Raw genomic sequence first — 21,637 nt, 5'->3', positions numbered from 1 at the left:
TCGTGTCCCCCTTGATGTTGCCTCTCGGCCACCCCGACCCGTGCCTCTGTCCCCCGACCTCGCTCTCTCTTCCCTTTCACTCGCCTTGTGCAGCCCACCCACCCTCTGACGCCGCGATCCAGCCCTTTCTCTCCCACTGTCATTGGATCGCACCCCCCCCTGTTCCTCCAGGGCGGATCCCAAGCTCCCAACCCGCGTCCTCCAGCCTATCACCTGCCGGCGTGTGCGCTCGCCGCGCAACCCCGGAGCTGGTCAATCGAAACCAAGATGAGAAGCCGAGGAGCGCACCTGGCTGCAGCCTCAGCGAAATCCGCCCTGACGGAGCTTTCCGTCGCTTGTCCTGAACTCGCCGGACTTGAGTGAGTTGGAAGCAGCGGGGCTCAGGCTGAAGCCTCGCTCGTTGACGGAGAGTTGCGGGACCCGCCGATCGGTAACGAGCTGGAAGCAGGAGCATTGTTCGGGCCACCGAGACCTGGGGCGAGAATGAACTATCTTCCCATCCCGCTGCTCGTTTCGCTTCTGGGTGAGTCCGTGCTCTGCTGGAGCTCGGGTTATTCACGGGAACAGCGGCGAATAGGACACTGGAAACAAGTTGAGAGTGTCCGACCAGCTCCCGGTTTGGGCTTTGAGGAGGGAGGGTGGGGGGGGGGGGCTTGTATATTTCAGCCGCTTCAAAGATCCTGGGATGAACTTGAAACATTTTGGAAGCCCTGGATCACTTGTGCGGAGGAACTCAAGGTCAATCTCAGGACTGGGTTCTCTCTGACCCAAATGTCCACAGCAAACCACCTGGGGAATATCTCCCGTCAATTGACCTGTATAAATTAACCATTTTTTTCCACTTGATACTGACATTTAGTGGACCCCACGTTTCCATCTGGTTCTCATCAGCCAGTCGAGCCTCTTATTTTTTTGTTCGGTGATGAGCTGGTGAGGTTCACGGTCAGTTACTGTCGAATTCAACGCTGCTCGATTCCAAAATATTTAGTTGCTCATGAAGATTATTTGAATTGTGGGCACTGTCTTTGGGGTTTTTTTTTTGTTGCTGTACAACTTTAGGGCAGGGAAGTTTAGGGGAGACATCAGGGGTAAGTTTGTTACACAGAGAGTTGTGGGTGCCTGGAATGCCTGTCTGGCCAGGGGTGGTGGTCGAGGCTGAACGATTAGGCGCATTTAAGAAAGTGCGCATGGATGGAAGAAAAAAAAGGGTTACGGGGTAGGGTGGGTTGAGCACTTTTTTTAGGGATTTGTGGGTCAGTCCAACATCGAGGGCCATGTTGGAAGCATTATGTTCAGCTTTAGAATGGGGGAACAGTGATCAAATTCTACTCTGGTTTTTAATATCCTCTGATTTTAATTTAAAAGTTGTACTCTGTCATATATAGTTAACAATATTAAAAATCATTTCAGTTTATGAGAAATTGTATGATTTCTTTAACACATTTTCATTTGTTTCTTAACAATTCCTGTTGAAGTTATTGATTTGCCCTCTAAACATTCCTAGAAATTGAGTTGCTGAATTTTATTGAGTTGCTGAATTTTAAGAACATTTGTGTATTCCTCATCAAAGTGACAAATGTCTATTAGGGAATGATGCTCTGTTCTATTTTGAGCATTCAGCTGTCATGTCAAATGTTTTAGACAAAAAAAAGCTTTCAAACACATGCTATTGCAGCGCACTCAGAAAAGCAGGATCTGCCAACCCCCACAGTTAAATTATTGAGTGGTATAGAAAGGAACACAAAAATGTAGAATCACTTCCATGTAGTCAGATTCAACATTATCCTTCCAATTCTTAACTATGTAATTCCAGAGAAGAGGGAAAAAAAAGATTCATCAGGAAAAAAAATCTTGAAATTTCCTCTGTTCTTCTCTCGAACAGTTTAGGCCTACCAGTCTAAGCAGATTTTAACAGCAGTTAACAAGTAGCCTATCCCATATGGCTGTAAACTTGTTCTCACAGGCAGCTGTGAAATTTTGACTTAAAGAACTGCAATCCTTTCTTCATATTTTAGCACTTCATTTTAAACAGCATGAACTGGTAACTTTTTAAATACCTGATATTGATATTAGTCTTGTCCTATATTTCTATTCCATTTTAAGTCATTTAATCTAGTTGGGCTGACATTAACTCCTTTCACGTTAGAGCATTATATAATTCCACGCGTCTTTGTCACCACCCACTACACCCCCTCCCCATCATCTCACTCAATCCTCCCTGCCACAGTAATTCTCAGTTTCTGTTTTCTGAGCTGCCTTCTGTTTATGATCTTCCTGAGCTTTTTCACAGCTTTAGCATCCTTCATCACGTACAGGGATTGAGACAAGACATAGAATTTTGTGATATAACCTTGCTTAATCTATCATGATGTTCTTTGTCTTGTATGCAATATCTTGGCAAAACCTAAGACATTTGTACTTCACTATGATTTTAACGAGTTCAATTAGCATTTTGCAAATCTTTTACATCCAGCAGTGCAAGACTGTCAGCAGTTAGAGCTAAATGTGAAAATGAACAAAGCACATGAATTATGAATTGAAGCAGTCTGATCTGTGCCTTTTAGAACAGCTGGTGACATTGCTGCCCAGTTAAATGGGAGTATTGCCATCTTTACTCTTCTGTCGTAAAAGCTGCCAGCACAACAGGAAAGTATCTATTTGACATGAATACATGATGTTACCTTGGAGGTCCTGTTCAGTACATTCCTGTGCTAAGACTGATCCTCTGCATTATCCATCATCATGAACATTGTGCTTCCAGTAATTTTGATCTTGTTGAGAAAAGTTATTTAATTCTTCACAGATTTCAGTGCTGTAAGAATTCCTATTCATTTTGTATTGGGTGTGAAGCTGCTCTGCGTCTATGCAAGGAGGACTATGATAGATTTTTCCATTAGTCCTTTGAATTTGATCCCAGTCTGTATAGTGTTCCCAGCCTTAGAAACAGGATAGTTTGAATTTTCCATTGTGCAATGTGAAAGTTCTTCAGAATTAATCCATAAAAGCCTCCGCAGATGTATCTTGTTTTCAGATGCAGATGATAAAATAATTGAAGATAATGTAAAAAAAAGTGGAATAACTGCTGAATACTATATTCGGTGCTGTTTTGCCCACTGCAAATGCCATTGTTCAGCATTGAGAAAAATATTCAATAATTTTGTCCTCTTCATGAACTAAGCAATGATACCAATTAGTATATGTCTCATGTTGAACCACTTCTTGTGTAGGATTTTTGGTCATTTAAATACTGGTATGGCTTCAAGTAAACCCATAATGAAAATTGCATGGTCAATTTAAGATTCCTGATTAAAGATGGATATGCAGTGAGAGCTTGTGTTTCTATCGCACAGCCTTTGTTTAAATCTGCAGCAGTTCGATCCACCTCATGGACTGAGCTCTATGATTTCGTGAACAACTTTGTCCTCCGTTACGCAGTAAAACAAAAATCAACAATCTACACATTCCTCCTTGTCTTTACAGGGAATTGTGAACAAAAGGGGGAAATTTGGAAATTCTGTTAGTTTCTCTTCTTCAATTTCTGCTATCTACTGATTCTCAAAATATTTTAAATAGTTGTAAGCAAATTAGCCTCTAATCTCTAGTTCATCATCCAATGAATTTGCTTTTATTATATCCCTAAGAAGCAAGTAATTTTAAATTTTGTTATAATGTGCACTAGAAAACAATTAATCTCAATTGATTTGTGTACTAAACCGGTTTCAAATATTATCTGCTGTCTTTGGTTACACAGATGCAGCTGTCCATGGATTTACACAAGGCCAGTAATTGCAACATACCTCTTTCCCCCACTATCAGGCAGAAATTCCATCAGAAGCTCACTCAACATAATTTAAATAGATTGATTTGAGATCACCTGCCCTGAACAGGATCAAGGAACACAGGTTTAAAATCTAGCTGGATCTGAATTATTCTAAGAGACTTTTTCCACTGATGGGTCCTAACTTCCCCTCAGAGTGGCATTGTTTTCGCTGTATATAATACCTTCATCACGCACATTACATTTAGATATAATGGAATGTGATTCCATCTGTTAGTTTGAAAATTGGGAAGTTTGGATCTAAGTAATTTTTTGGAGTATTTAAAATGGAAGAAGATAGAAAACAATCTTGGCATTTCACAATGTGACATGGATCTGTGATTGCCAGCTATTCTTGGAACAGAGTGTGATGTACTGCCTCACTAAGTGTTGTGATTAGATATCCTTGCAGAATCTTGTCATACTTGCTTCACCCTACTTGTAGTGAGATCGGAATCTGCTAAATGCATGTCAATTTTTTGTTATTGTTTTTTCTTAGTTAAGGAACTTTATCATCCAATCGGCCTGTCAGCTCTCTATCCAACCATGATCAACATAAATAGCTTTGAATTGCAACTCATTTTGTTTCAATAGAATCACTACTAATCCACTAAATTCATTTTCAGAACCTATACGTGTAGAGTGTTTGTTTGAGATTTTCACTCTCTGCCCCCTTGCAATTGGATGCGGGGGGATGCGGATTTGAGCGATCAAACAACGGGTCTATTGCCACAGCCTGCTTCATAAGAGAACCTTTGGTCTAGCAAATTGAGGAAACATTTATAATTAAATCCTGATTGGTGTCTCTCATCTCTTTCATCAATTGCACTTTATACGACACGTGCAGCATTTACCACTGTATGCACCTGAGAATGCTACAAAAGTTCGATTAGTGGATGTCCTCTCCCTGTTAAAACCAGAGCAGCTCCTTTAACCCATCCTTAGAGGTTCAGTATGCCTGTATTATGCTGCTAAATGTAGGAAACTGGTATATTGGTTTTTGAAGGGAATAAATCTGCAAATGTTTCCCTGATATTGTTACTAAAGATTCAAATAGATTAAAGGTGATTATGTCACTCTCATGATGTGTTCTGCTCCTTGCTGACGTGTCCTTGCCCATTTACATAAAGGCATCAGAAACAGGAGCCAGAGTTGGCCATCTGGCCCATCGAGTCTGCTCCACAATTCTATATGATCATAAGTGATCAGGCTGTGGCCAGCTCCACTTCCCCACCTTTTTAACCAAAGCCCATAAATTCCCTGCAATGCAAAAAAAAAACGTAGCTGTGTCTTAAATATATTTAATATGCCTATCCTGTTTCCTTGAACAGAGAATTCCACTGATTCACTACACCTAGAAAAGCCATTCCTCCTCATCTTCATTCTTAATCTACTCCTTCGAATCTTGAGGCTATGTCCTCGAGTGGAATCGTCTTTCCTGTTTTTAATCTTTACCTTTCATTATTTTGTTTCTATAAGATCCTTTTTTAGTCTTTTAAAAAGTGAAAGTTGTATCAAATACCATTGTATTTAATATAACTTGCACTATTAGAAAAGTTTTTCTATATAAATAAATTGCTTTCCTCTGCCCAAATAAGGATAGCTGTCAGATTTCTTAACTGGGTTGACGCTGTCTATTGCAGCCTTTCTTTTGCCATTAACCTACTGTTGATAATAAATTAAATACTTAATGCAAAAAAAAACCCTTAAATTTAGGAAAAGACTTAAAATACTCAGCAGGTTAGGCAGAACCAAAGAAAGATCATGAAGTGTTCGCACTGTTTCTCTGTTCATTGATGCCTGATAACCTGCTGAGAACTTCCAACTGATTTGATTTGATTTCTGTTTGTAATGGCCTGGCCTTTATTTTCTCTCCATTTGTCCTACAGTTTGACCCATCAATGTTCAGCATGTAGAGCTACTGTTAATTTGCCTTTGGAGGAAGCCAGTTGCACACTGCTTGTACTGTTAATAATTTGCTTGCTCTGTAAGACCGAATAATTCTTGCACAGTGTGGTTGCTGTCCTTTACACTGTAGGTTAGAACACATGGCCCTTTTTAAATGCTCGCGCTGCACTATCCTACTTGTATTTTATGTGTTTGACAAATCTGTTACCATGTTTGCTGCAGATTGGAGCTTTGCAATTGATAGGTCATTAATCTTATACCATACTCTGGAGGGGAATTCAAGATGGCAAAGACTTAAAAATGTCAGCCTGGGTGTGAAGTCAATTTAAAAAAAAAAAATGTGTAAATGTTGGAAATCGGAAATAAAGACACAAATTTCTGGAAATAATTGACAGGTCACACACACTATTCAGCAGAGGGAGAAATGGTCAACATTTTAGATCATGAGGTACTGGAGGTTCTCAATGGGACAGGGATTATCCATCCATGAAAAGCCATTCTGTGCTTTAGGTCAGGACATTTTGTCAAAACTAAAGTAAAAAGGTAGTAATGTTGCTTAATATAAATGGGGAAATAATGCTGGGAGAGGGGCCAGAGGTGATATAGTATTGGAGAGGAGGTGTGAGTGATGGAGAGACCACTGAGAAGAAAAGTTAGAGCATTGAGTAAGTACAGAAGTGGGTAAAGAGGTGATGGAAGCAGTGGAACTGGAAAGAGGTGCGTGTTTCCTAAAACTGGAGAAATCTGTATTTGTGCCATTAGGTCTAAGACTATCTCAGAGGAATATGATACGCTTTTCCTCCAGTTACCTTACTGTACGTTTTACTCTCTGACTTTTTTTGCTTCTATCAAGATCCAATTTATTGTTGCGTAAGTCTCTTCTATCTGAGGCGCCTGCAAGCTCACACCAAGACACAAGAGAAACTTGTCCGTGAACTACTCTTTGCAGACGATGCTGCTTTAGTTGCCCATTCAGAGCCAGCTCTTCAGCGCTTGACGTTCTGTTTTGCGGAAACTGCCAAAATGTTTGGCCTGGAAGTCAGCTGAAGAAAACGGAGGTCCTCCATCAGCCAGCTCCCCACCATGACTACCAGCCCCCCCACATCTCCATCGGGCACACAAAACTCAAAACGGTCAACCAGTTTACCTATCCTGGCTGCACCATTTCATCAGATGCAAGGATCGACAACGAGATAGACAACAGACTCGCCAAGGCAAATAGCGCCTTTGGAAGACTACACAAAAGAGTCTGGAAAAACAACCAACTGAAAAACCTCACAAAGATAAGCGTATACAGAGCCGTTGTCATACCCACACTCCTGTTCGGCTACGAATCATGGGTCCTCTACCGGCATCACCTACGGCTCCTAGAACGCTTCCACCAGCGTTGTCTCCACTCCATCCTCAACATTCATTGGAGCGCCTTCTTCCCTAACATCGAAGTACTCGAGATGGCAGAGGCCGACAGCATCGAGTCCACGCTGCTGAAGATCCAGCTGCGTTGGGTGGGTCACGTCTCCAGAATGGAGGACCATCGCCTTCCCAAGATCGTGTTATATGGCGAGCTCTCCACTGGCCATCGTGACAGAGGTGCACCAAAGAAGAGGTACAAGGACTACCTAAAGAAATCTCTTGGTGCCTGCCACATTGACCACCGCCAGTGGACTGATATCGCCTCAAACCGTGCATCTTGGCGCCTCACAGTTCGACGGGCAGCAACCTCCTTTGAAGAAGACCGCAGAGCCCACCTCACTGGCAAAAGTCAAAGGAGGAAAAACCCAACACCCAACCCCAACCAATCAATTTTCCCTTGCAACCGCTGCAACCGTGTCTGCCTGTCCCGCATCGGACTTGTCAGCCACAAACGAGTCTGCAGTTGACGTGGACATTTACCCCCTCTATAAATCTTCGTCCGCGAAGCCAAGCCAAAGAAGAAGAAAAGAAAGAATAGAAACAGTATCGTATTACACAAAAGTCTGCTGTTAGCAGATTCGTCATCGGCAGAAATTGCCTGAAGTGCCTCTTGCATTCAGAGAAAGAGAAGCAAGAGAGAGTTCCCCTCAGTGTCACCAAGTGTCCGTGGATTTTGCCTCCAGCGCTCCCACAGCCTCTGCAGCCACATAGAGTCCGGTCCAAGCCATCAGCAACCTGAGCTCCAGATCCCAACCTCCGACACGATTAGGAACCCCTCAATGCCCTTGGCACCCTCTCTCATCCCAGTTCTGACACCTGGTACCTCCTTCAGCCAGTTTCGAGCCAGTCTCCAGCAGTCCGCAGCCTGGTGCAAGTCACACGACTACTGTCTCCAGCAGCCCACAACCTCTGTGGGTTCCTCGCCTTGAGTTGCCAACAGCCTGCTGCCTGTATGGGTCCTTCAGCTGCAGAACCCCTCAAAGGTTCGCTGCTGTGTTAACCATCCTGTGGGTGCTCTTCTCTACTTCTTCTGAGATGGGGGTGGGGCTGGGGTGGGGGGTGTTCTCCCTGTTTTCTGGTGCCCTATTCTTCACTGGAATCTGAAACCCCTCGTGGCATAGCCATCGATGGTGCAGACTGCATCGCGGGATTTTAAACCACCGTCAGCTCCTTTAATGGGTAGTTCAAAGCCTTTGCGGAACTGACAGCAATTGTACTAGGTAGTAGACCTGCTCTCCCCAGGTCTGCACCAATGGCAGCGCTGCCTTTTTTTTAACCCTACACCCAATCACCTCTGGTCCCTCCCCTAGCTTCTTTCCCCCTTGAGATGTGTAATATCACCATGTTTACTTCTGTCTTGATAGGGCCTTGGCCCGAAGCGTTGACTGATTATTTTTACACATAGGTGCTGTCTGACCTGCTGAGTTCCTCTCACAGCAAGCACATTGTTTGCTCAAGATTCCAGGATCTGCATTCTTTGTATTTCTTTAACATTTCAGATCAATGACCTTCATCAGGCAAGCTGACTAATTCCATTCATTAATCTTAAATTAGATGTGTATTTGTTCTGGTAGTGTTATTTATTAGGAGAAGTTATTTAAAAAAAACATACAAGTGCTCTCGTGTGCATGCGCCTGGAGCCCTGGTTCTGCCTGAGACAGTTGAATTTGGCCTAACTGCGTAGCGTAGCTCCTTTTGTAAGCGGAGCACACTGCTGCCACTGTGAACCACTGGCACAGGGGAGTGAATTCTGGATGTGTTAGAACCCAAGTTAACTGCTTTTTTCCCCCACTTCAGATCATGCTGAACCTGAAGCAGCTTGGCCAGTGATGCAGATTCTGGGTGCCAGGTCTAGTATAAATCTTAAAAGCCGGAGCTCATTTCAGGGTAACCCCCGGGTTATTACAAGGAGAAACTTCTAAATGCCCTTCGAGTCTGCCTCGCCATTTAATCATGAGCTGATCCATTTTCCCACTCAGCCCCCACTATCCAGCCATAAATTTTGATGCCCTGGCTAATCAAGAAACTATCAATCTCTCCCTTAATTACATCTAATGACTTTCCTTCACAACCGCCAGTGGCAGCAAATTCCACAGATTTACCACCCTCTGGCTAAAGAAATTCCTCCGCTTCTCTGCCCTTCAACCTTTAAGTTGTGCCCTTTTGTCCTAGACTCTCTGACCATGGGAAACAACCTTTCTACATCTACTCTATCCATGCCTTTCAAAATTTGAAATGGTTCAATGAGATTCTCCCCCTGCCCCCCCACCCCTCTTCTCCTAAATTCCAATGTGTACAGACCAAGAGCCCAAGAGCCATCAAATGTTCCTCATATGATGACCATTTCATTCCTGGAATCATCCTTGTGAACCTCCTCTGAATGCTTTCTAATGTCAGCACATCCTTTCTTAAATAAGGAATCTAAACTGATTCTGTGAGGTCTCACCAATGGCTTTATGAAGCTTCAACGTCACATCCCTCCCTGCTCTGAAATTTATAAATAATGATTTAAAATTAGAAATGCTCACCGTGTCAAACAAATGCAGAGCATTTCATCACTATCCTGATGTGTACCTGCAGATGGTGAAAAGCCTTTTGGATGTTAGGAGGTGAGTCACTCACCACAGGGTACCTAGCCTCTGTCCTGCTTGTAGGATGCTGTCACACTGCTCAATAACCCAATACAATTCTGACATCTGGTGCAGTTTGAGTGGCGACTGCTGGGAACATGGGCAATGTAATAAGGCAATGGAGATGTACCAGCAACATTCCTCAAAATCTATTGGCAGGAAAGGGAAACCAATCTCATTTCCACTCCCAGGTCAACTGTTCCATCACTGAGATTCTGAGCATGCACAGCCTACTCTGATGGATGAATCACACCATGCATGTGGCTGGCACCAAACTCCACCTCCATCACAATGAGATTTCCAGAAGGATAAACACTTACAAGCACTGTTCTTAATGCCTCTTTGGAAAAAGTGCAAGATCCTGAACAGCTTGTAGAAATGCTTGTTCCATTGTTAAATTGGACCAATACACCTGCACAAACAGACTTTTTAATCACTTTGCAAAGCATGAGAGCTCTATTACATCAAGAAGCACTGCCATGAGTAGCTAGTTTTACTCCAAGAGAGACCCCTCATGGCTTACAATTTTTATCTTTTTATATCTTCAGGCACCTAAGTCTCTAGAACATTTGAACCATATAACATAGAACAGGCTCCATATAAGTACATATTCCTTGAATTCTCTTGGGATTCCTTAATCAGAGTTGTGTCCCTTACCCAATAGTTAATAGTCTTTTAGAACCTCACCAAATAAGAAGGCCGTTGTCAGCTCTGGCTTAGAACAGAGAGAAAGTAATGTTCCCACTTCCAATCAACATTTTAAAACTTACATTCTCACTATGACCACCGAGAATAGAAGAGTGTCATCTAGGATCACCTGCAATCTCTGCAATAGGAGCTCAAAGGCCATGTGGAAATAAGAGCAGGACCTACAGCATCGCTAACTGCCCACTCGCATATGTCACAGCATTAACTGTGGCAGAATCTGGGTACTGCATCAGCCTCATTGTTTACCTCAGAACTCTAAGATCCAGAGTGGAAGAAAGCCTCATCTCACTAAGAGATACTGAAGAAGAGGTTTTTTGCCTTTATGGATGGACCATTGTTTGCTGTACAATGCCCCATGAGCCAGCCTTACCCATTTCCATAAGACCCATTAAATATTGATAAATTAGCTGCTGGTCAAGTGCAATGAACCCATTTTCTATTGCCTGCAAACATCACTGAACACAACAAGGATCATTGAAAGCTTTGAATCTATAGAATGGCTTCATTTGCAATATGCACAAGGCCAACCTCTATTGTTACTTGAATAATAACAATGTGTTTCAGTTAAGAAACCATTTCCTAGTGGCCAGGTTTGCTAAGGGTGCTGAGGAGGGTTTAAACTAGCTTGGCAGGGGAGTGGGAACCAGGATGTGAATGTAGAGAATAGGGCCGAAGGTTAAAAGCATGACGCTATGTGTTCTGAGTTGGTGAGGAAGGACAGGCAGGGGACAAAACATAAATGTAGCCAGTTAGAGGGATTGAAATGTGTCTATTTCAAAGCTAGGACTATTAGTAATAAAGTGGATGAACTTAGAACATGGATCAGTACATGGAACTATGATGTTGTGGCCATTACGGAGATTTGGCTGGTGGAAGGGCAGGATTAGCTGATCCAGGTACAGGGCTTTAGATGTTTTAAAAGGAATAGGATGGGAGGTAAGGAGGGGGGGGGGGATGGGGTAGTAGCATTACTGGTCAGGAATAGTATCACAGCTATAGAAAGGGAGGACACTGGAGAATGAGCGTTAACTGAGTCGGTGTGGATGGAAGTCAGAAATAGGAAGGGAGCAATCACTGAGCTGGGAGTAATCTATAGGCCCCCAAATAGCCTTTTAGACACCAAGGAGCAGATAAGCAGGCAGATTTTGGAATGGTGCAGGAAATTCAGGGTTGTAGTTATGGGTGATTTCAACTTCCCCAATATTGACTGGCACCTCCTTACTGCAAGAGGGATAGTTGGGGCTGAATTTGTCAGGTGTGCTCAAGCTGGAGTCATGACATAGTATGTGGACCAGCCGACAAGAGAGAGGCCATACTGAATCTAATTCTGGGTAATGAACTTGGTCAGGTGATATACCTCTCAGTGGGTGAGTATTTTAGTGAGAGTGACCACAACCCCCTGAGCTTTAGCGTAGCTATGGAAAAGGTTAAAAGCAGACAAAATGGGAAAGAGCTTAATTGGGGAAGGGCTAATTACAATGAGATGAGGCAGGAACTAGCGAGAGTAAATTGGAAACGGATGTTCAAGGGAGAAAGCACAGAACGAAGGCGGAGGAAGTTTAGGAATCATTCAGGCTAGGTTTGTTCTGCTGGGACAAGGAAAAGATAGTAGGAAAAGGGAACTGTGGCTGACAAAACAGGTGAGGCAGCTGGTCAAGAGGAAGAAGGAAGCATACGTTAGATATAGGAAGCAGGAAGGGCTCATGAGAAGTATATGGTTGTCAGGAAGGAGCTTAAGAAAGGACTTGGGAGAACTCAAAGGGGGCATGAGAAGGCCTTAGCATATAGGATTAAGGAGAACCCTAAGGCGGTCTGTAAGAACAGAAAGATGATGAGAATGAAGGTGGGTCCTCAACATGTGCCTGGTAGCAGAGGGGGTTGGGGAGGTCCTAAATGAATACTTTGCTTCAGTATTCTTGATTAGGGTGAGGCTGGACAGTGTTGAGAGCAAGTTAGAGGAAGTGCTCGATCTTCTTAAAAACATTAAGATTGATAAGTCCCCGGGGCCAAACGCGATATACTCCAGGTTGCTGTGGAAAGTGAGGGAAGAGATAGCTGGAGCAGTAGTTATAATCTTTGAGTCCTCTTTGGCTGGAGAATGCCAAATGTAGTCCCTTTTTAAAATCCTGGGAATTACAGTCCAATTGAAGAAGATACTTAAAGATAGGATCTATGTGCATTTGGAGAAGTTCATTCTACTCCAGGATGGACAGCATAGCTTAGTGAAGGGAAGGTTGTGCCTCATGAGCCTAACTGAGTTTTAGGGTAGGATGGTAAATGTGGTCTATGTGGATTTTAGCAAGGCATTTGACAAGATTCCCCCATGAGAGACTCGTTCAGAAAATCATGAGGCGTGGGATCCATGGAACCTTGGCTTTGTGGATAAAAAAAATTGGCTTGCTTGTAGAAATCGAAGAACAGTATTGGAAGGAAAGTATTCTGCCTGGAAGTCGGTGACTAGTGGAGGGGCCGCAAGGATCTGTCCTGGGACCCCTGCTTTTTGTGATCTTTATAAATGACCTAGATGAAGAAGTGGAAGGATGCGTCAGTAAGTTTTTGGATGATCTGAAGGTTAGAGGAGTTATGGATGGAGCTGAAGATTACAAGAGGTTATAGACAGGATGCAGAGTTAGGTGGAAAATGGCAGATGGAGTTCAATCTGAGGTGATGCATTTTGGAAGGACAAAACAGAAGGCTGAGTATAGGGGTAATGGTTGGTTATTAATAGTTGGATGAGGACATTGTCCAATGAAGATGTCTTAAACTTTGAAACTACCCAACAATCTGAACTATAAACACAAAATGCCTGGATACTCAGCAGATCGGGCAGCATCTATTTGAACCTTTGCTTTGGATAAACACCTACCTGCTTATTTCCAAGTTAAAATCGTCACAGCACTTAATGGTGCAGGATTCTCTGTCCATATTTTATCTGCTTAGGAATTCACCTTTATTTTGTGTGGTTTTGGTAACCAACCACTCTTGGAAGACTGGGGGCCAGAAGTTCCTCCACAGCAGGAAAGTCATACTAAAGCAGTGCCATTCTTCCAGCCTTGTGTAAACCTTCCCCCCACCCCTCCCCCGCCTGCAGTCATTTGTCTGATGAATCAAATTTTACAAGCTTTTTGAAAAGAATGTGGTGCTGGAATAGTGGAGGAATTCAAGAGTAACCGCAAAAAAGCAGGCTGTTTGGTTGGTGAATGATAGAACTGGGATTGGACTGGTGCAAATTATGGATACAAAGTGGGTGGGATGAAGTTTAGACAAAATGAACATTGATGAGAAGGATAGGGGATAAAAAGGAAGGTGAAATAGGAGTTAATATCAGGGAAGCCACAAATGGGAGGACCCCCCCAAAATGTACTAGATGCCGCATTCTCTCAACCTAGATCCAGTTAGTTAAGACAAGCTAGGCTTTGTATCTCTAGCTAATATTTGCGTCAGTGGGAGTGACTTGCACTATTCATGGATCTTGATTGCGTAAGTGATCTAAGAAAATTTGCTGCTTGATGTCATTACACTTCCCAGGAGGCCTCACTACATTGTATGCCCAGCGGACCTGGCTGAAGTTTGATTTTTGTAACTTCTATTTGGATACAACCCAGTAGTTTAGGCAAAAAAAATGACACACTCTGAATTTTATCCCATAGTAATTGGCAGTTGTCACTTAGTAGTTTTCTCCAATTTACTACAAGTGGGAAGGCATTTTCAGGTACAGACAGATTTTATTTACACTTCAAAGAAGGTTCCATGACAGTTTTAAGTCTGGACTGATTTTATAAGTACATTGAGACAAAAATGGATATAAGATATTTATAAGATGACCAAGATATCAGGTATTATATTACAAAGTGAGTGAGGGTGAAATTGTATTTCATATGTGCTTAATAATTTATAAATTGTAGCTTTGTGGTGAACCAGATTTTCCTGACGCATAATTGCTTTATATTTTATGGTTCATAATAGATTACATAAAAGGATATTTAAAGAATTATCAAATTCCATTAACTTAATTGCAAGTCAGATAAACATAAATCTCCTTGATAAAATCAGTAGGTTTAACAAGGATTCATATGAAAATTAAATTATGGGAATGAAGATCGCAAAATACAAAGCAGCTGAAGTATCAAAGGGTAATTTGATAACTGGAAAGCAGCCTTGCATTATGGTTTTTGTAATTGTCTCTATACATGACTTAACACAGTCAAGGTAATGTAAGAAAAATGTAATGTACCTGATATACTTTAACTTTTATCTGCTGTAAGGCAAAGAGTCACCACGAGCATTGCCCGTCATCCCTAGCAATAGGAGAAAGAGAAGCAAAAGAGAGTCCCTTCAGAGTCTGTAGCCCCTTTCTCACTTGCAATTGATCCCAGGAATCAAACACCAATCGGCCTTTAAAGTGCCAAGTTTGAAGGCAAGATAAGCTCAATGCCAGCATCAGATGACGTCATTTCACACCGGGGATTGACTGCCTCTCCCCCAGTACAATCCATGGCATCTGCAGATGCCAGTGTTGCAGTCAGGCAAATGTGAAAAGGGTAATTGCGTCAGTAGAAGGTAGAACAGTCCTAACCCCGGCGATGGCTCCTTGCAAGTGTGAAAGCGTTTACTGTCCCAGTCAGGAGTGGTCAAGTGTGAAAAGCCAAACCCCCATTCCTATCCTGGGATGCAAGTGTGAAAGGGGCTACTGAGTGTTCATGGCTTCTCCTCCTGCGATCCTGTAGCCTCAGAGACTCCCGTTCGATTCATTGGCAACCCAAGCTCCAAATCTAAACCTCTGATACGATCAGGAAACATTCAACGCCCATGACCCTTTCTTGTCCTCAGCACCGTCTCGAATACTGGCTCCGATAATTGGTTAACATGAACTAGTCTCCAGCATCCCACAGCCCGCGCAGGTTCCCCCATCTGTAAGTCACCAGCAGTCTGTGTGGGTCCATCGCTGGTCCACTGCCGAGGTCACCATCTGTAGGATTGTCTCCTATATTTCTTCTTCTCAACAAGGGTGTTTTCTCCCCATTTCCGGTGCCCTGCACCGGTCCACTGCTCCCTGGAGTCTGCAACCCCTCATGGCCACTGCCAAGCACCAGCACTGCCATCTTGGCACAGACCTTGCAGTTGCAGGATTTTACTTACAAACACTTAGCTTTTTTTAACAGGCCATTTAAAGCCTGCACCAAGCTACTGGCATTAAGACTCGGTGGTTAAACCCTGCAAAGGGGTGCTGTGTCTCCACTCTCACGGGTCTGAACCAGCAGCAACGCTACCATTGTTTTAACATAACAGCTGCAATAACAGCAACTAGAGAGAGAACTTCAACAATGAGTTGTTAGTGGTGTCACCCTGATGAAGTTACTGGCTCTATTACCTATGTTAGATCATTTATCTCCTACCCTTGAACTTAATTGCTTTCTTGGTTTAACTCCCCTGCTGTTTCTATACATCTTCTGCTATATAAGAACAAATAATTGTGTTTGTCATGAACTATCCAATTGAATAAATTACATTTTATTTATGAGGATTGTACCTGGTTATGAGCAATGGGAGATTGCATTGATGCTGTGATTCTGATCATTTATTCATATCAGCTTGGTGGAAGTAGGAAAGTTTATCCAAGGGTAAGAAATGCAAATTTGATGTGTTATAAATCATCCTCCATTCCAAGGTAAAAGGAGAAATTCCTCTGTGCAAAAATGAACATGTTGCACTGTTTAACTCGGAGTGTTTCAGGTTTTTAATGTCAAAGCCAGCATTTGACAGTCGATGGAGCTCACTATGTCTTTTAGCCATGGCTGATTATATAAAAGGTAAGATAAGATAAGATAAGATTCTCAGCTGAAGAATAAATTATAAAATCGGTATTATTTCTAGATTTTAGGCTTGAAGATGCTGCTCATATAGGTGAAGTACTGGTGCTTAATAGTTTCCACAAAACACTTCCTCCAAAAGTTATGCTTATCTGGATTATTGGAGCAGGCTGTCCTTTGGTTAACCTGAGATGAGTGAAGCCTCATAATGAAGTTGCTGTATTTGTAAGTAGCTTTGGAGAAACTTTTGTGCCTCAGCACTTAACAATTGACAAGCTTCTCCAACAAATAATATATTTTTTTAACAGTCAGCACCGCCATTCATTCATTCAAATGATTGGGGAGATTGGTGCATGTACCAATCCTGCTGCCATGGTTTTTTTGGAGGTAATTAAATTTCTTCCGTGCTTGCTTCGGCAGCACATATACTAACATTGGAACGATACAGAGAAGATTAACATGGCCCCTGTGCAAATTTGTGAAAAGTTCCATATTTTTTGAATTTAAAAAAACTTCTTCCTGTTTTAACCCCTGTCAGAACCAATTAGATCTAGTTACTATGGAGGTAAATCCAGCAAATGGTGCAGTATAATGGAGAATGAAATCCATTTTAAATATGTTCAAATCACTTAAATTGAAACTTTTTCTCTCAAACAGTTATACAATTAGTGGACAATTTGCTTGTTCAATCCCATGGTTCAGAAGTCAGTTACTGTGTGATATGCTTTGGGCTGTTTAAATGTGATATAACACAGAATTAATGCAAGTGGAATTGTTTCAATTTCAGTTGGGTAATGGGAGTTAAAATTACTCTAAACAGGAGAGACTGCACATTTATTAATAAGCAAACCTTTAGGTTAATATTTTTGAAATGATGGGTGAAATAGCTTTTGGCTTATTAATATCTCTTGATTGTAAAGACAATAATTGTCTTTAACAGGAAGACAAGAGGAAAAAATGATTATTCCGAATAAGAAATGTACTTCTTGAACTGGAGGGTTTTGATTGCTCTTTGAAAATGATTTACCCCTCATTCTCCAATATGTTCATTCTTCACGTTAGAATTGGATTTCATGCGGCCTCAAACTGTCCATCTATGAATATTCTTTCCTCAAACAAGATTCACAGTTTCTCTGAGCTTGTATTGAACAGCATTTGGGAGAAGAAAATAATTTTCTTGGAATGTATGTTAATTTTAATTTTGTGATGGTACCACTCTAGTCCAAGTACTGAGGAATTACTGCAATATTTAAATTGTTAAAATGGCCACCTCTCCTCTCTGGTGAATGTAAAGGTTCCAGAGGCATTTTTTAAATAAAAAAAAGCAATGGAATTCTCATCAGTATCTGACCAATATTTATCTCCTAACCAACATCATAAAAATCGATCATCAGATTGTAATCTCAAATTTCCTTAAGGCACACACTTTAGTGTAACTTGGTCACTGGATTCACCTGGATTCAATAGTAGTGGGCTGCTACACTATTCAAGCATCCTTTGGAATGCAAAACTTGAGTCTGTCCAGATTCTTTCTTGCTTTACCTTCCTTTTTGTCCTGAGTAGTAGGCAAGATTAATCCTGCATTGACTAAAATTGCTAGACATGATGTCAGATGCCTTCGAGCCTGCCTCTTAAAAAATGTTATGAAATGACTGTGGCTAGCATGTTACTTAATGAATCTAGGTTCCACATTCCCAAACCATATGAAATAACGCTTGCAACCTCATTCCTGGGGACAGGAACATGTTACTCAAAAATATTTCACCTGGAGTTCCCCAAAAAAGAGAGCAAAAAAATGCCAAGTTCATTATCCATATATATGAAAAACACAAGAACTGCAGGTGCTGGTCTCTTGAATGAACAAAGAGAAGGTGGAGGATCTCAATGGGTCAGGCAGCATCCATCAAGGAAAATGGTCATTTGAAGTTTCAGGGTGGGACTCTGTGTAGTTTGGGGCTGGTAATGAATGGGGTGATTAATGGATGTGAATTACAGAGACTTTCTATTTCAAGGCTAATGACATTCCAAGAATATACTCTTGGGAAAATGCACAATATGTGTGATTTTTTTTCTCTCTCTCTTTAGTAATCACTGAAAACAAAGGACCATAGTTTCATAATAGCTGCTAGGGTTACCAATACAGGTAAAACCTTCATTTGGACCATTTTAATGCAAAATATTGGGATTAGTGCTGGATGGATAGCTGGAGATCCCATAAGATCACAAGCAGACTTTATTATTTTAAATATATGGTCACAACAGCACAGATTATTTCTAAAATTGAATTTTAGAAACAGTAATCTATAAGTGTGAATAAAGCAGGTTTCAGAAGATGATTCCCGATTCCCAAACATTGTTCATGTGAAATCTTCACATTGTGTTCACTTCAACTAAAAATAGCCAGTGACATAATTATTTTTTTGCCTTCATAACACAGGGTGAATATTCAGGAATGTACAAGGCTGAAATACGAGCAGCGATGATTGTGATTAATTCAGTATTGTCACAAGCTATGTTTTGGCAATGGTAGGAGGACAAATTAGATCATTTAAACATTTATTGGTACCCATATAAATTGGGCAAGGTAATAAAAAAATATTGTGTCTTTCTGGGCACTTTTAGTTTGTTCCGCAATCTGCTTGTTAACATTTTCATTTTAAGTGATTTTACAAACAAAATCATAATCTGGGAAGAGGAAGCTTGGCTGCTGCAGTGTTGACGAACCCACTGATGACGATCTGTCAGGACAGAGCCTGCAGAGCAGATTGTTGCTGCTGCTAAACTTCAAAGTACAGAATATCAATTCAAATTGACCAAGGAAAAACATAACAATACTGTGTACAATCAAATAACACAACAAAGGTACAATATGTACATTTATGTAGCAAATGTAAGTGATGAATAATTCTCAGCAAATAAAATTATTTTGGGTCAAGAGTTCTGTAAGTTGTTTTGATTTTTGGCACTGAAAGGCATCGTGAATAATAGGCAATGTTTGGCAGCGTTGTTAAAATCACATGATTTATGGGTGGGCATTTCCACGTGTGTGGAAGGTTCTCACGGTACTAATTAGGGACCAGTACAATTCAAGGCTGAGGCATCATACAGGCACGCTTTTGTTTTTAATTCTCACTTTGGACCAATGTGTTGCATGAAGTGTAGCCACTGCCATACTGATCAATAAAAGCACGGATTCACTCAGCAGACCAGGCAGCATCAATGGAGAAAAGCAGAGTTAATATTTTGAGTCCTGCATCAAAGCAGGGAATAGTTAAGATAAACTGAGATACATGGAGGGGATGCCATCAGCCAAATTAGGTAATTGAGTCTGCTTAATGCAATTTCTATCTTAAATGCTTTTGTGTAATTAGGTGTAAACTAGGTTAAAAAGATGATGTGCAAAGTTAGCCAAGGTGGTACTGGAAAACGCGTGTAGCGTGAAGAAGGTGGAGGTATAGAATCTTTATCTGATGTTAACATAGAAATGTGGAGTGCACTGAAGACGTAAAATAAAAATGCTCGAAACGCTGACCATCTGAAGCAATTGAGCTCCTTGTTGAGCCAAGACAGATGTGTCCAGTCAGAAGATGAGATGCTGCTCATCAAGCTTCATTTGACTGCAACAGTATAAAGGGCTGAGGGCAAAGGGTTAGTAGATTGAGGGAGGGATAGAGCATTATTCTGGCAGGCCCGTGTGATTCTTGTGAACTGAAGTGGTTACCCAGTCAGTGTTTGGGCTCCCAAGCACAGAAGAAGCTGCAAGTACATCATTACCAGAATGGGAGAAGTACAAGTAAAATCACTCCTTCAAATGGAATGGTGTGTTTGAGCTCCTAATAGTGGGGAGGCAAGGATATAAAGGGCAGATGTTGCATCTCCTCCTCTCCATGAGTGCGCTGTGATGTCAAGGGGAGGTAGGTGGAGAGAAGCAGAGCAGTCAGGAGGGAAGACTGTGAGAGGGATGGAAATTGCAAAGACTATTGATTATTCAGGTTGATGAAATGGATCTTCAGGTCAAGGAATGCTACTCTGGTTTAAGAGGTGACCAGAAGAGTGAAAAAAAAATACACAAGTTGGACCAATCCTGCCACTAAATCCTTGCTTTCCTCAAAGCAATCAGATGGTGGTGAATAGGTTGGATGGATCCTTCCTTATTCCTTGTCAAAGCTAGATCTTAAACTCTTCTTGATGTTTCACTAGTCTTGGAATAAATCTCAGCTCTCTGGACCTAACCTTTTGTTTCACTGGAAAGATAAATCATTTGCCTCCGTTCCTCTCCTAGGACATTCCTCAAAGAGTGACCTAACCAGGCTCCATCCACAGGCACCTCCCTTGTCTGGCTGAATTATTTCCTCAAATAATCTTTTCTTTATGCATCTCCAGAAGATTAAACTTGCTGCCATGGAAACCTACAAAGATTCTTGCCAAACCTGATTTTTTTTTTTCAGGATATTTTGAACATTCTCTGAATCAGTCTAACATAGACTCATTCTTGATTTCCAACACATTAGCTGACTGCTTCTACATTCATGTGGAGAATTTCATTAGTTTGTCGTCAAATTTCCATGCCTCCAATACTTTTTTACACTGTACATGCCTGATCCATCCAAGCCTTCTCTCACTCCCTCCCATTCTAGTTCTGTGAAATGAGATTTATACTCTGGTACAAGCCTGTGAGCTCTCACGTTGACCTGGACTGTAGTTCTTCACACCTCCCCACATTCTGCTCAGTCAGTTTTGTGTCTCCTTTGTTTTTGATCTGATATTGGCACTTTCTTTGAAATATCCTCCTTTCTCCTCAAATATGGTTCCTTCATTGAGTCCAATTCCATTTCCTGAACACTTGTCAACTCAACTTCCTCCGATTCAGAAAACCCTGTTAGTGTCCCTGTTTGCTCTTTCCACACTACCAGCCTTAAACAAATCATCTGCCACCTCCAAAGCATCTTGTTTCCCCCCCGCCTGCTTTGGTGGGCATATTGCTCAGAATCCATTCTTCTCTACAGTGATCAGATCAGAGAACAATTTTTCTGATTGGATGGCTAAGGGCATTCTTGTCATTTCATAGATTGGTATCCCTTTCTGTACTTCCCAACTGGCCACTGATTTGGTGTAGTACTTGTGGTCCTACAAGCCAAAAGGTTGTGAGTGCCCACCTTCTATACTTTACAAAAAAGTTCACTTGGGCTGTGCCCTGCTGTGTTTGGAATTGCTGCCATTCACTGGTGCTGTCCTGGCAATGAATCACTCGGTGCTCTGAGGCTGAAGTGCAGGCTGGGGTGAACTTTGTGGCTGTGCAAGGGTTGAGACTACACTCTGGGCAGCTTGCTGAGAGTGGGCCATTATTGGGG

The 21,637-nt window shown here is 41.8% G+C and overlaps 1 protein-coding gene and 1 pseudogene across 3 annotated transcripts in view; both read left to right on the top strand.

The window, feature by feature from the left end:
• Nucleotides 1-213: 213 nt before the first annotated feature.
• Nucleotides 214-21,637, top strand: part of igsf3 (immunoglobulin superfamily, member 3) — a 132,883-nt gene continuing 111,459 nt past the window's right edge. For all 3 annotated transcript variants that reach the window (XM_069889221.1, XM_069889218.1, XM_069889219.1), the window contains exon 1: nucleotides 214-523. In XM_069889221.1, coding sequence (XP_069745322.1) covers nucleotides 484-523 — 40 coding nt within the window. In that variant the 5' untranslated portion in view covers nucleotides 214-483. The remainder of the gene's footprint in view (nucleotides 524-21,637) is intronic.
• On the top strand, nucleotides 16,691-16,784 carry LOC138740208 (U6 spliceosomal RNA; annotated as a pseudogene).

Source organism: Narcine bancroftii, chromosome 7 (genome assembly GCF_036971445.1).
Source record: "Narcine bancroftii isolate sNarBan1 chromosome 7, sNarBan1.hap1, whole genome shotgun sequence".
In the NCBI taxonomy this organism is placed as follows: domain Eukaryota; kingdom Metazoa; phylum Chordata; class Chondrichthyes; order Torpediniformes; family Narcinidae; genus Narcine; species Narcine bancroftii.
Note: the sequence above shows the minus strand (reverse complement) of the source record. Positions and strands in the feature narration are given on the sequence as shown.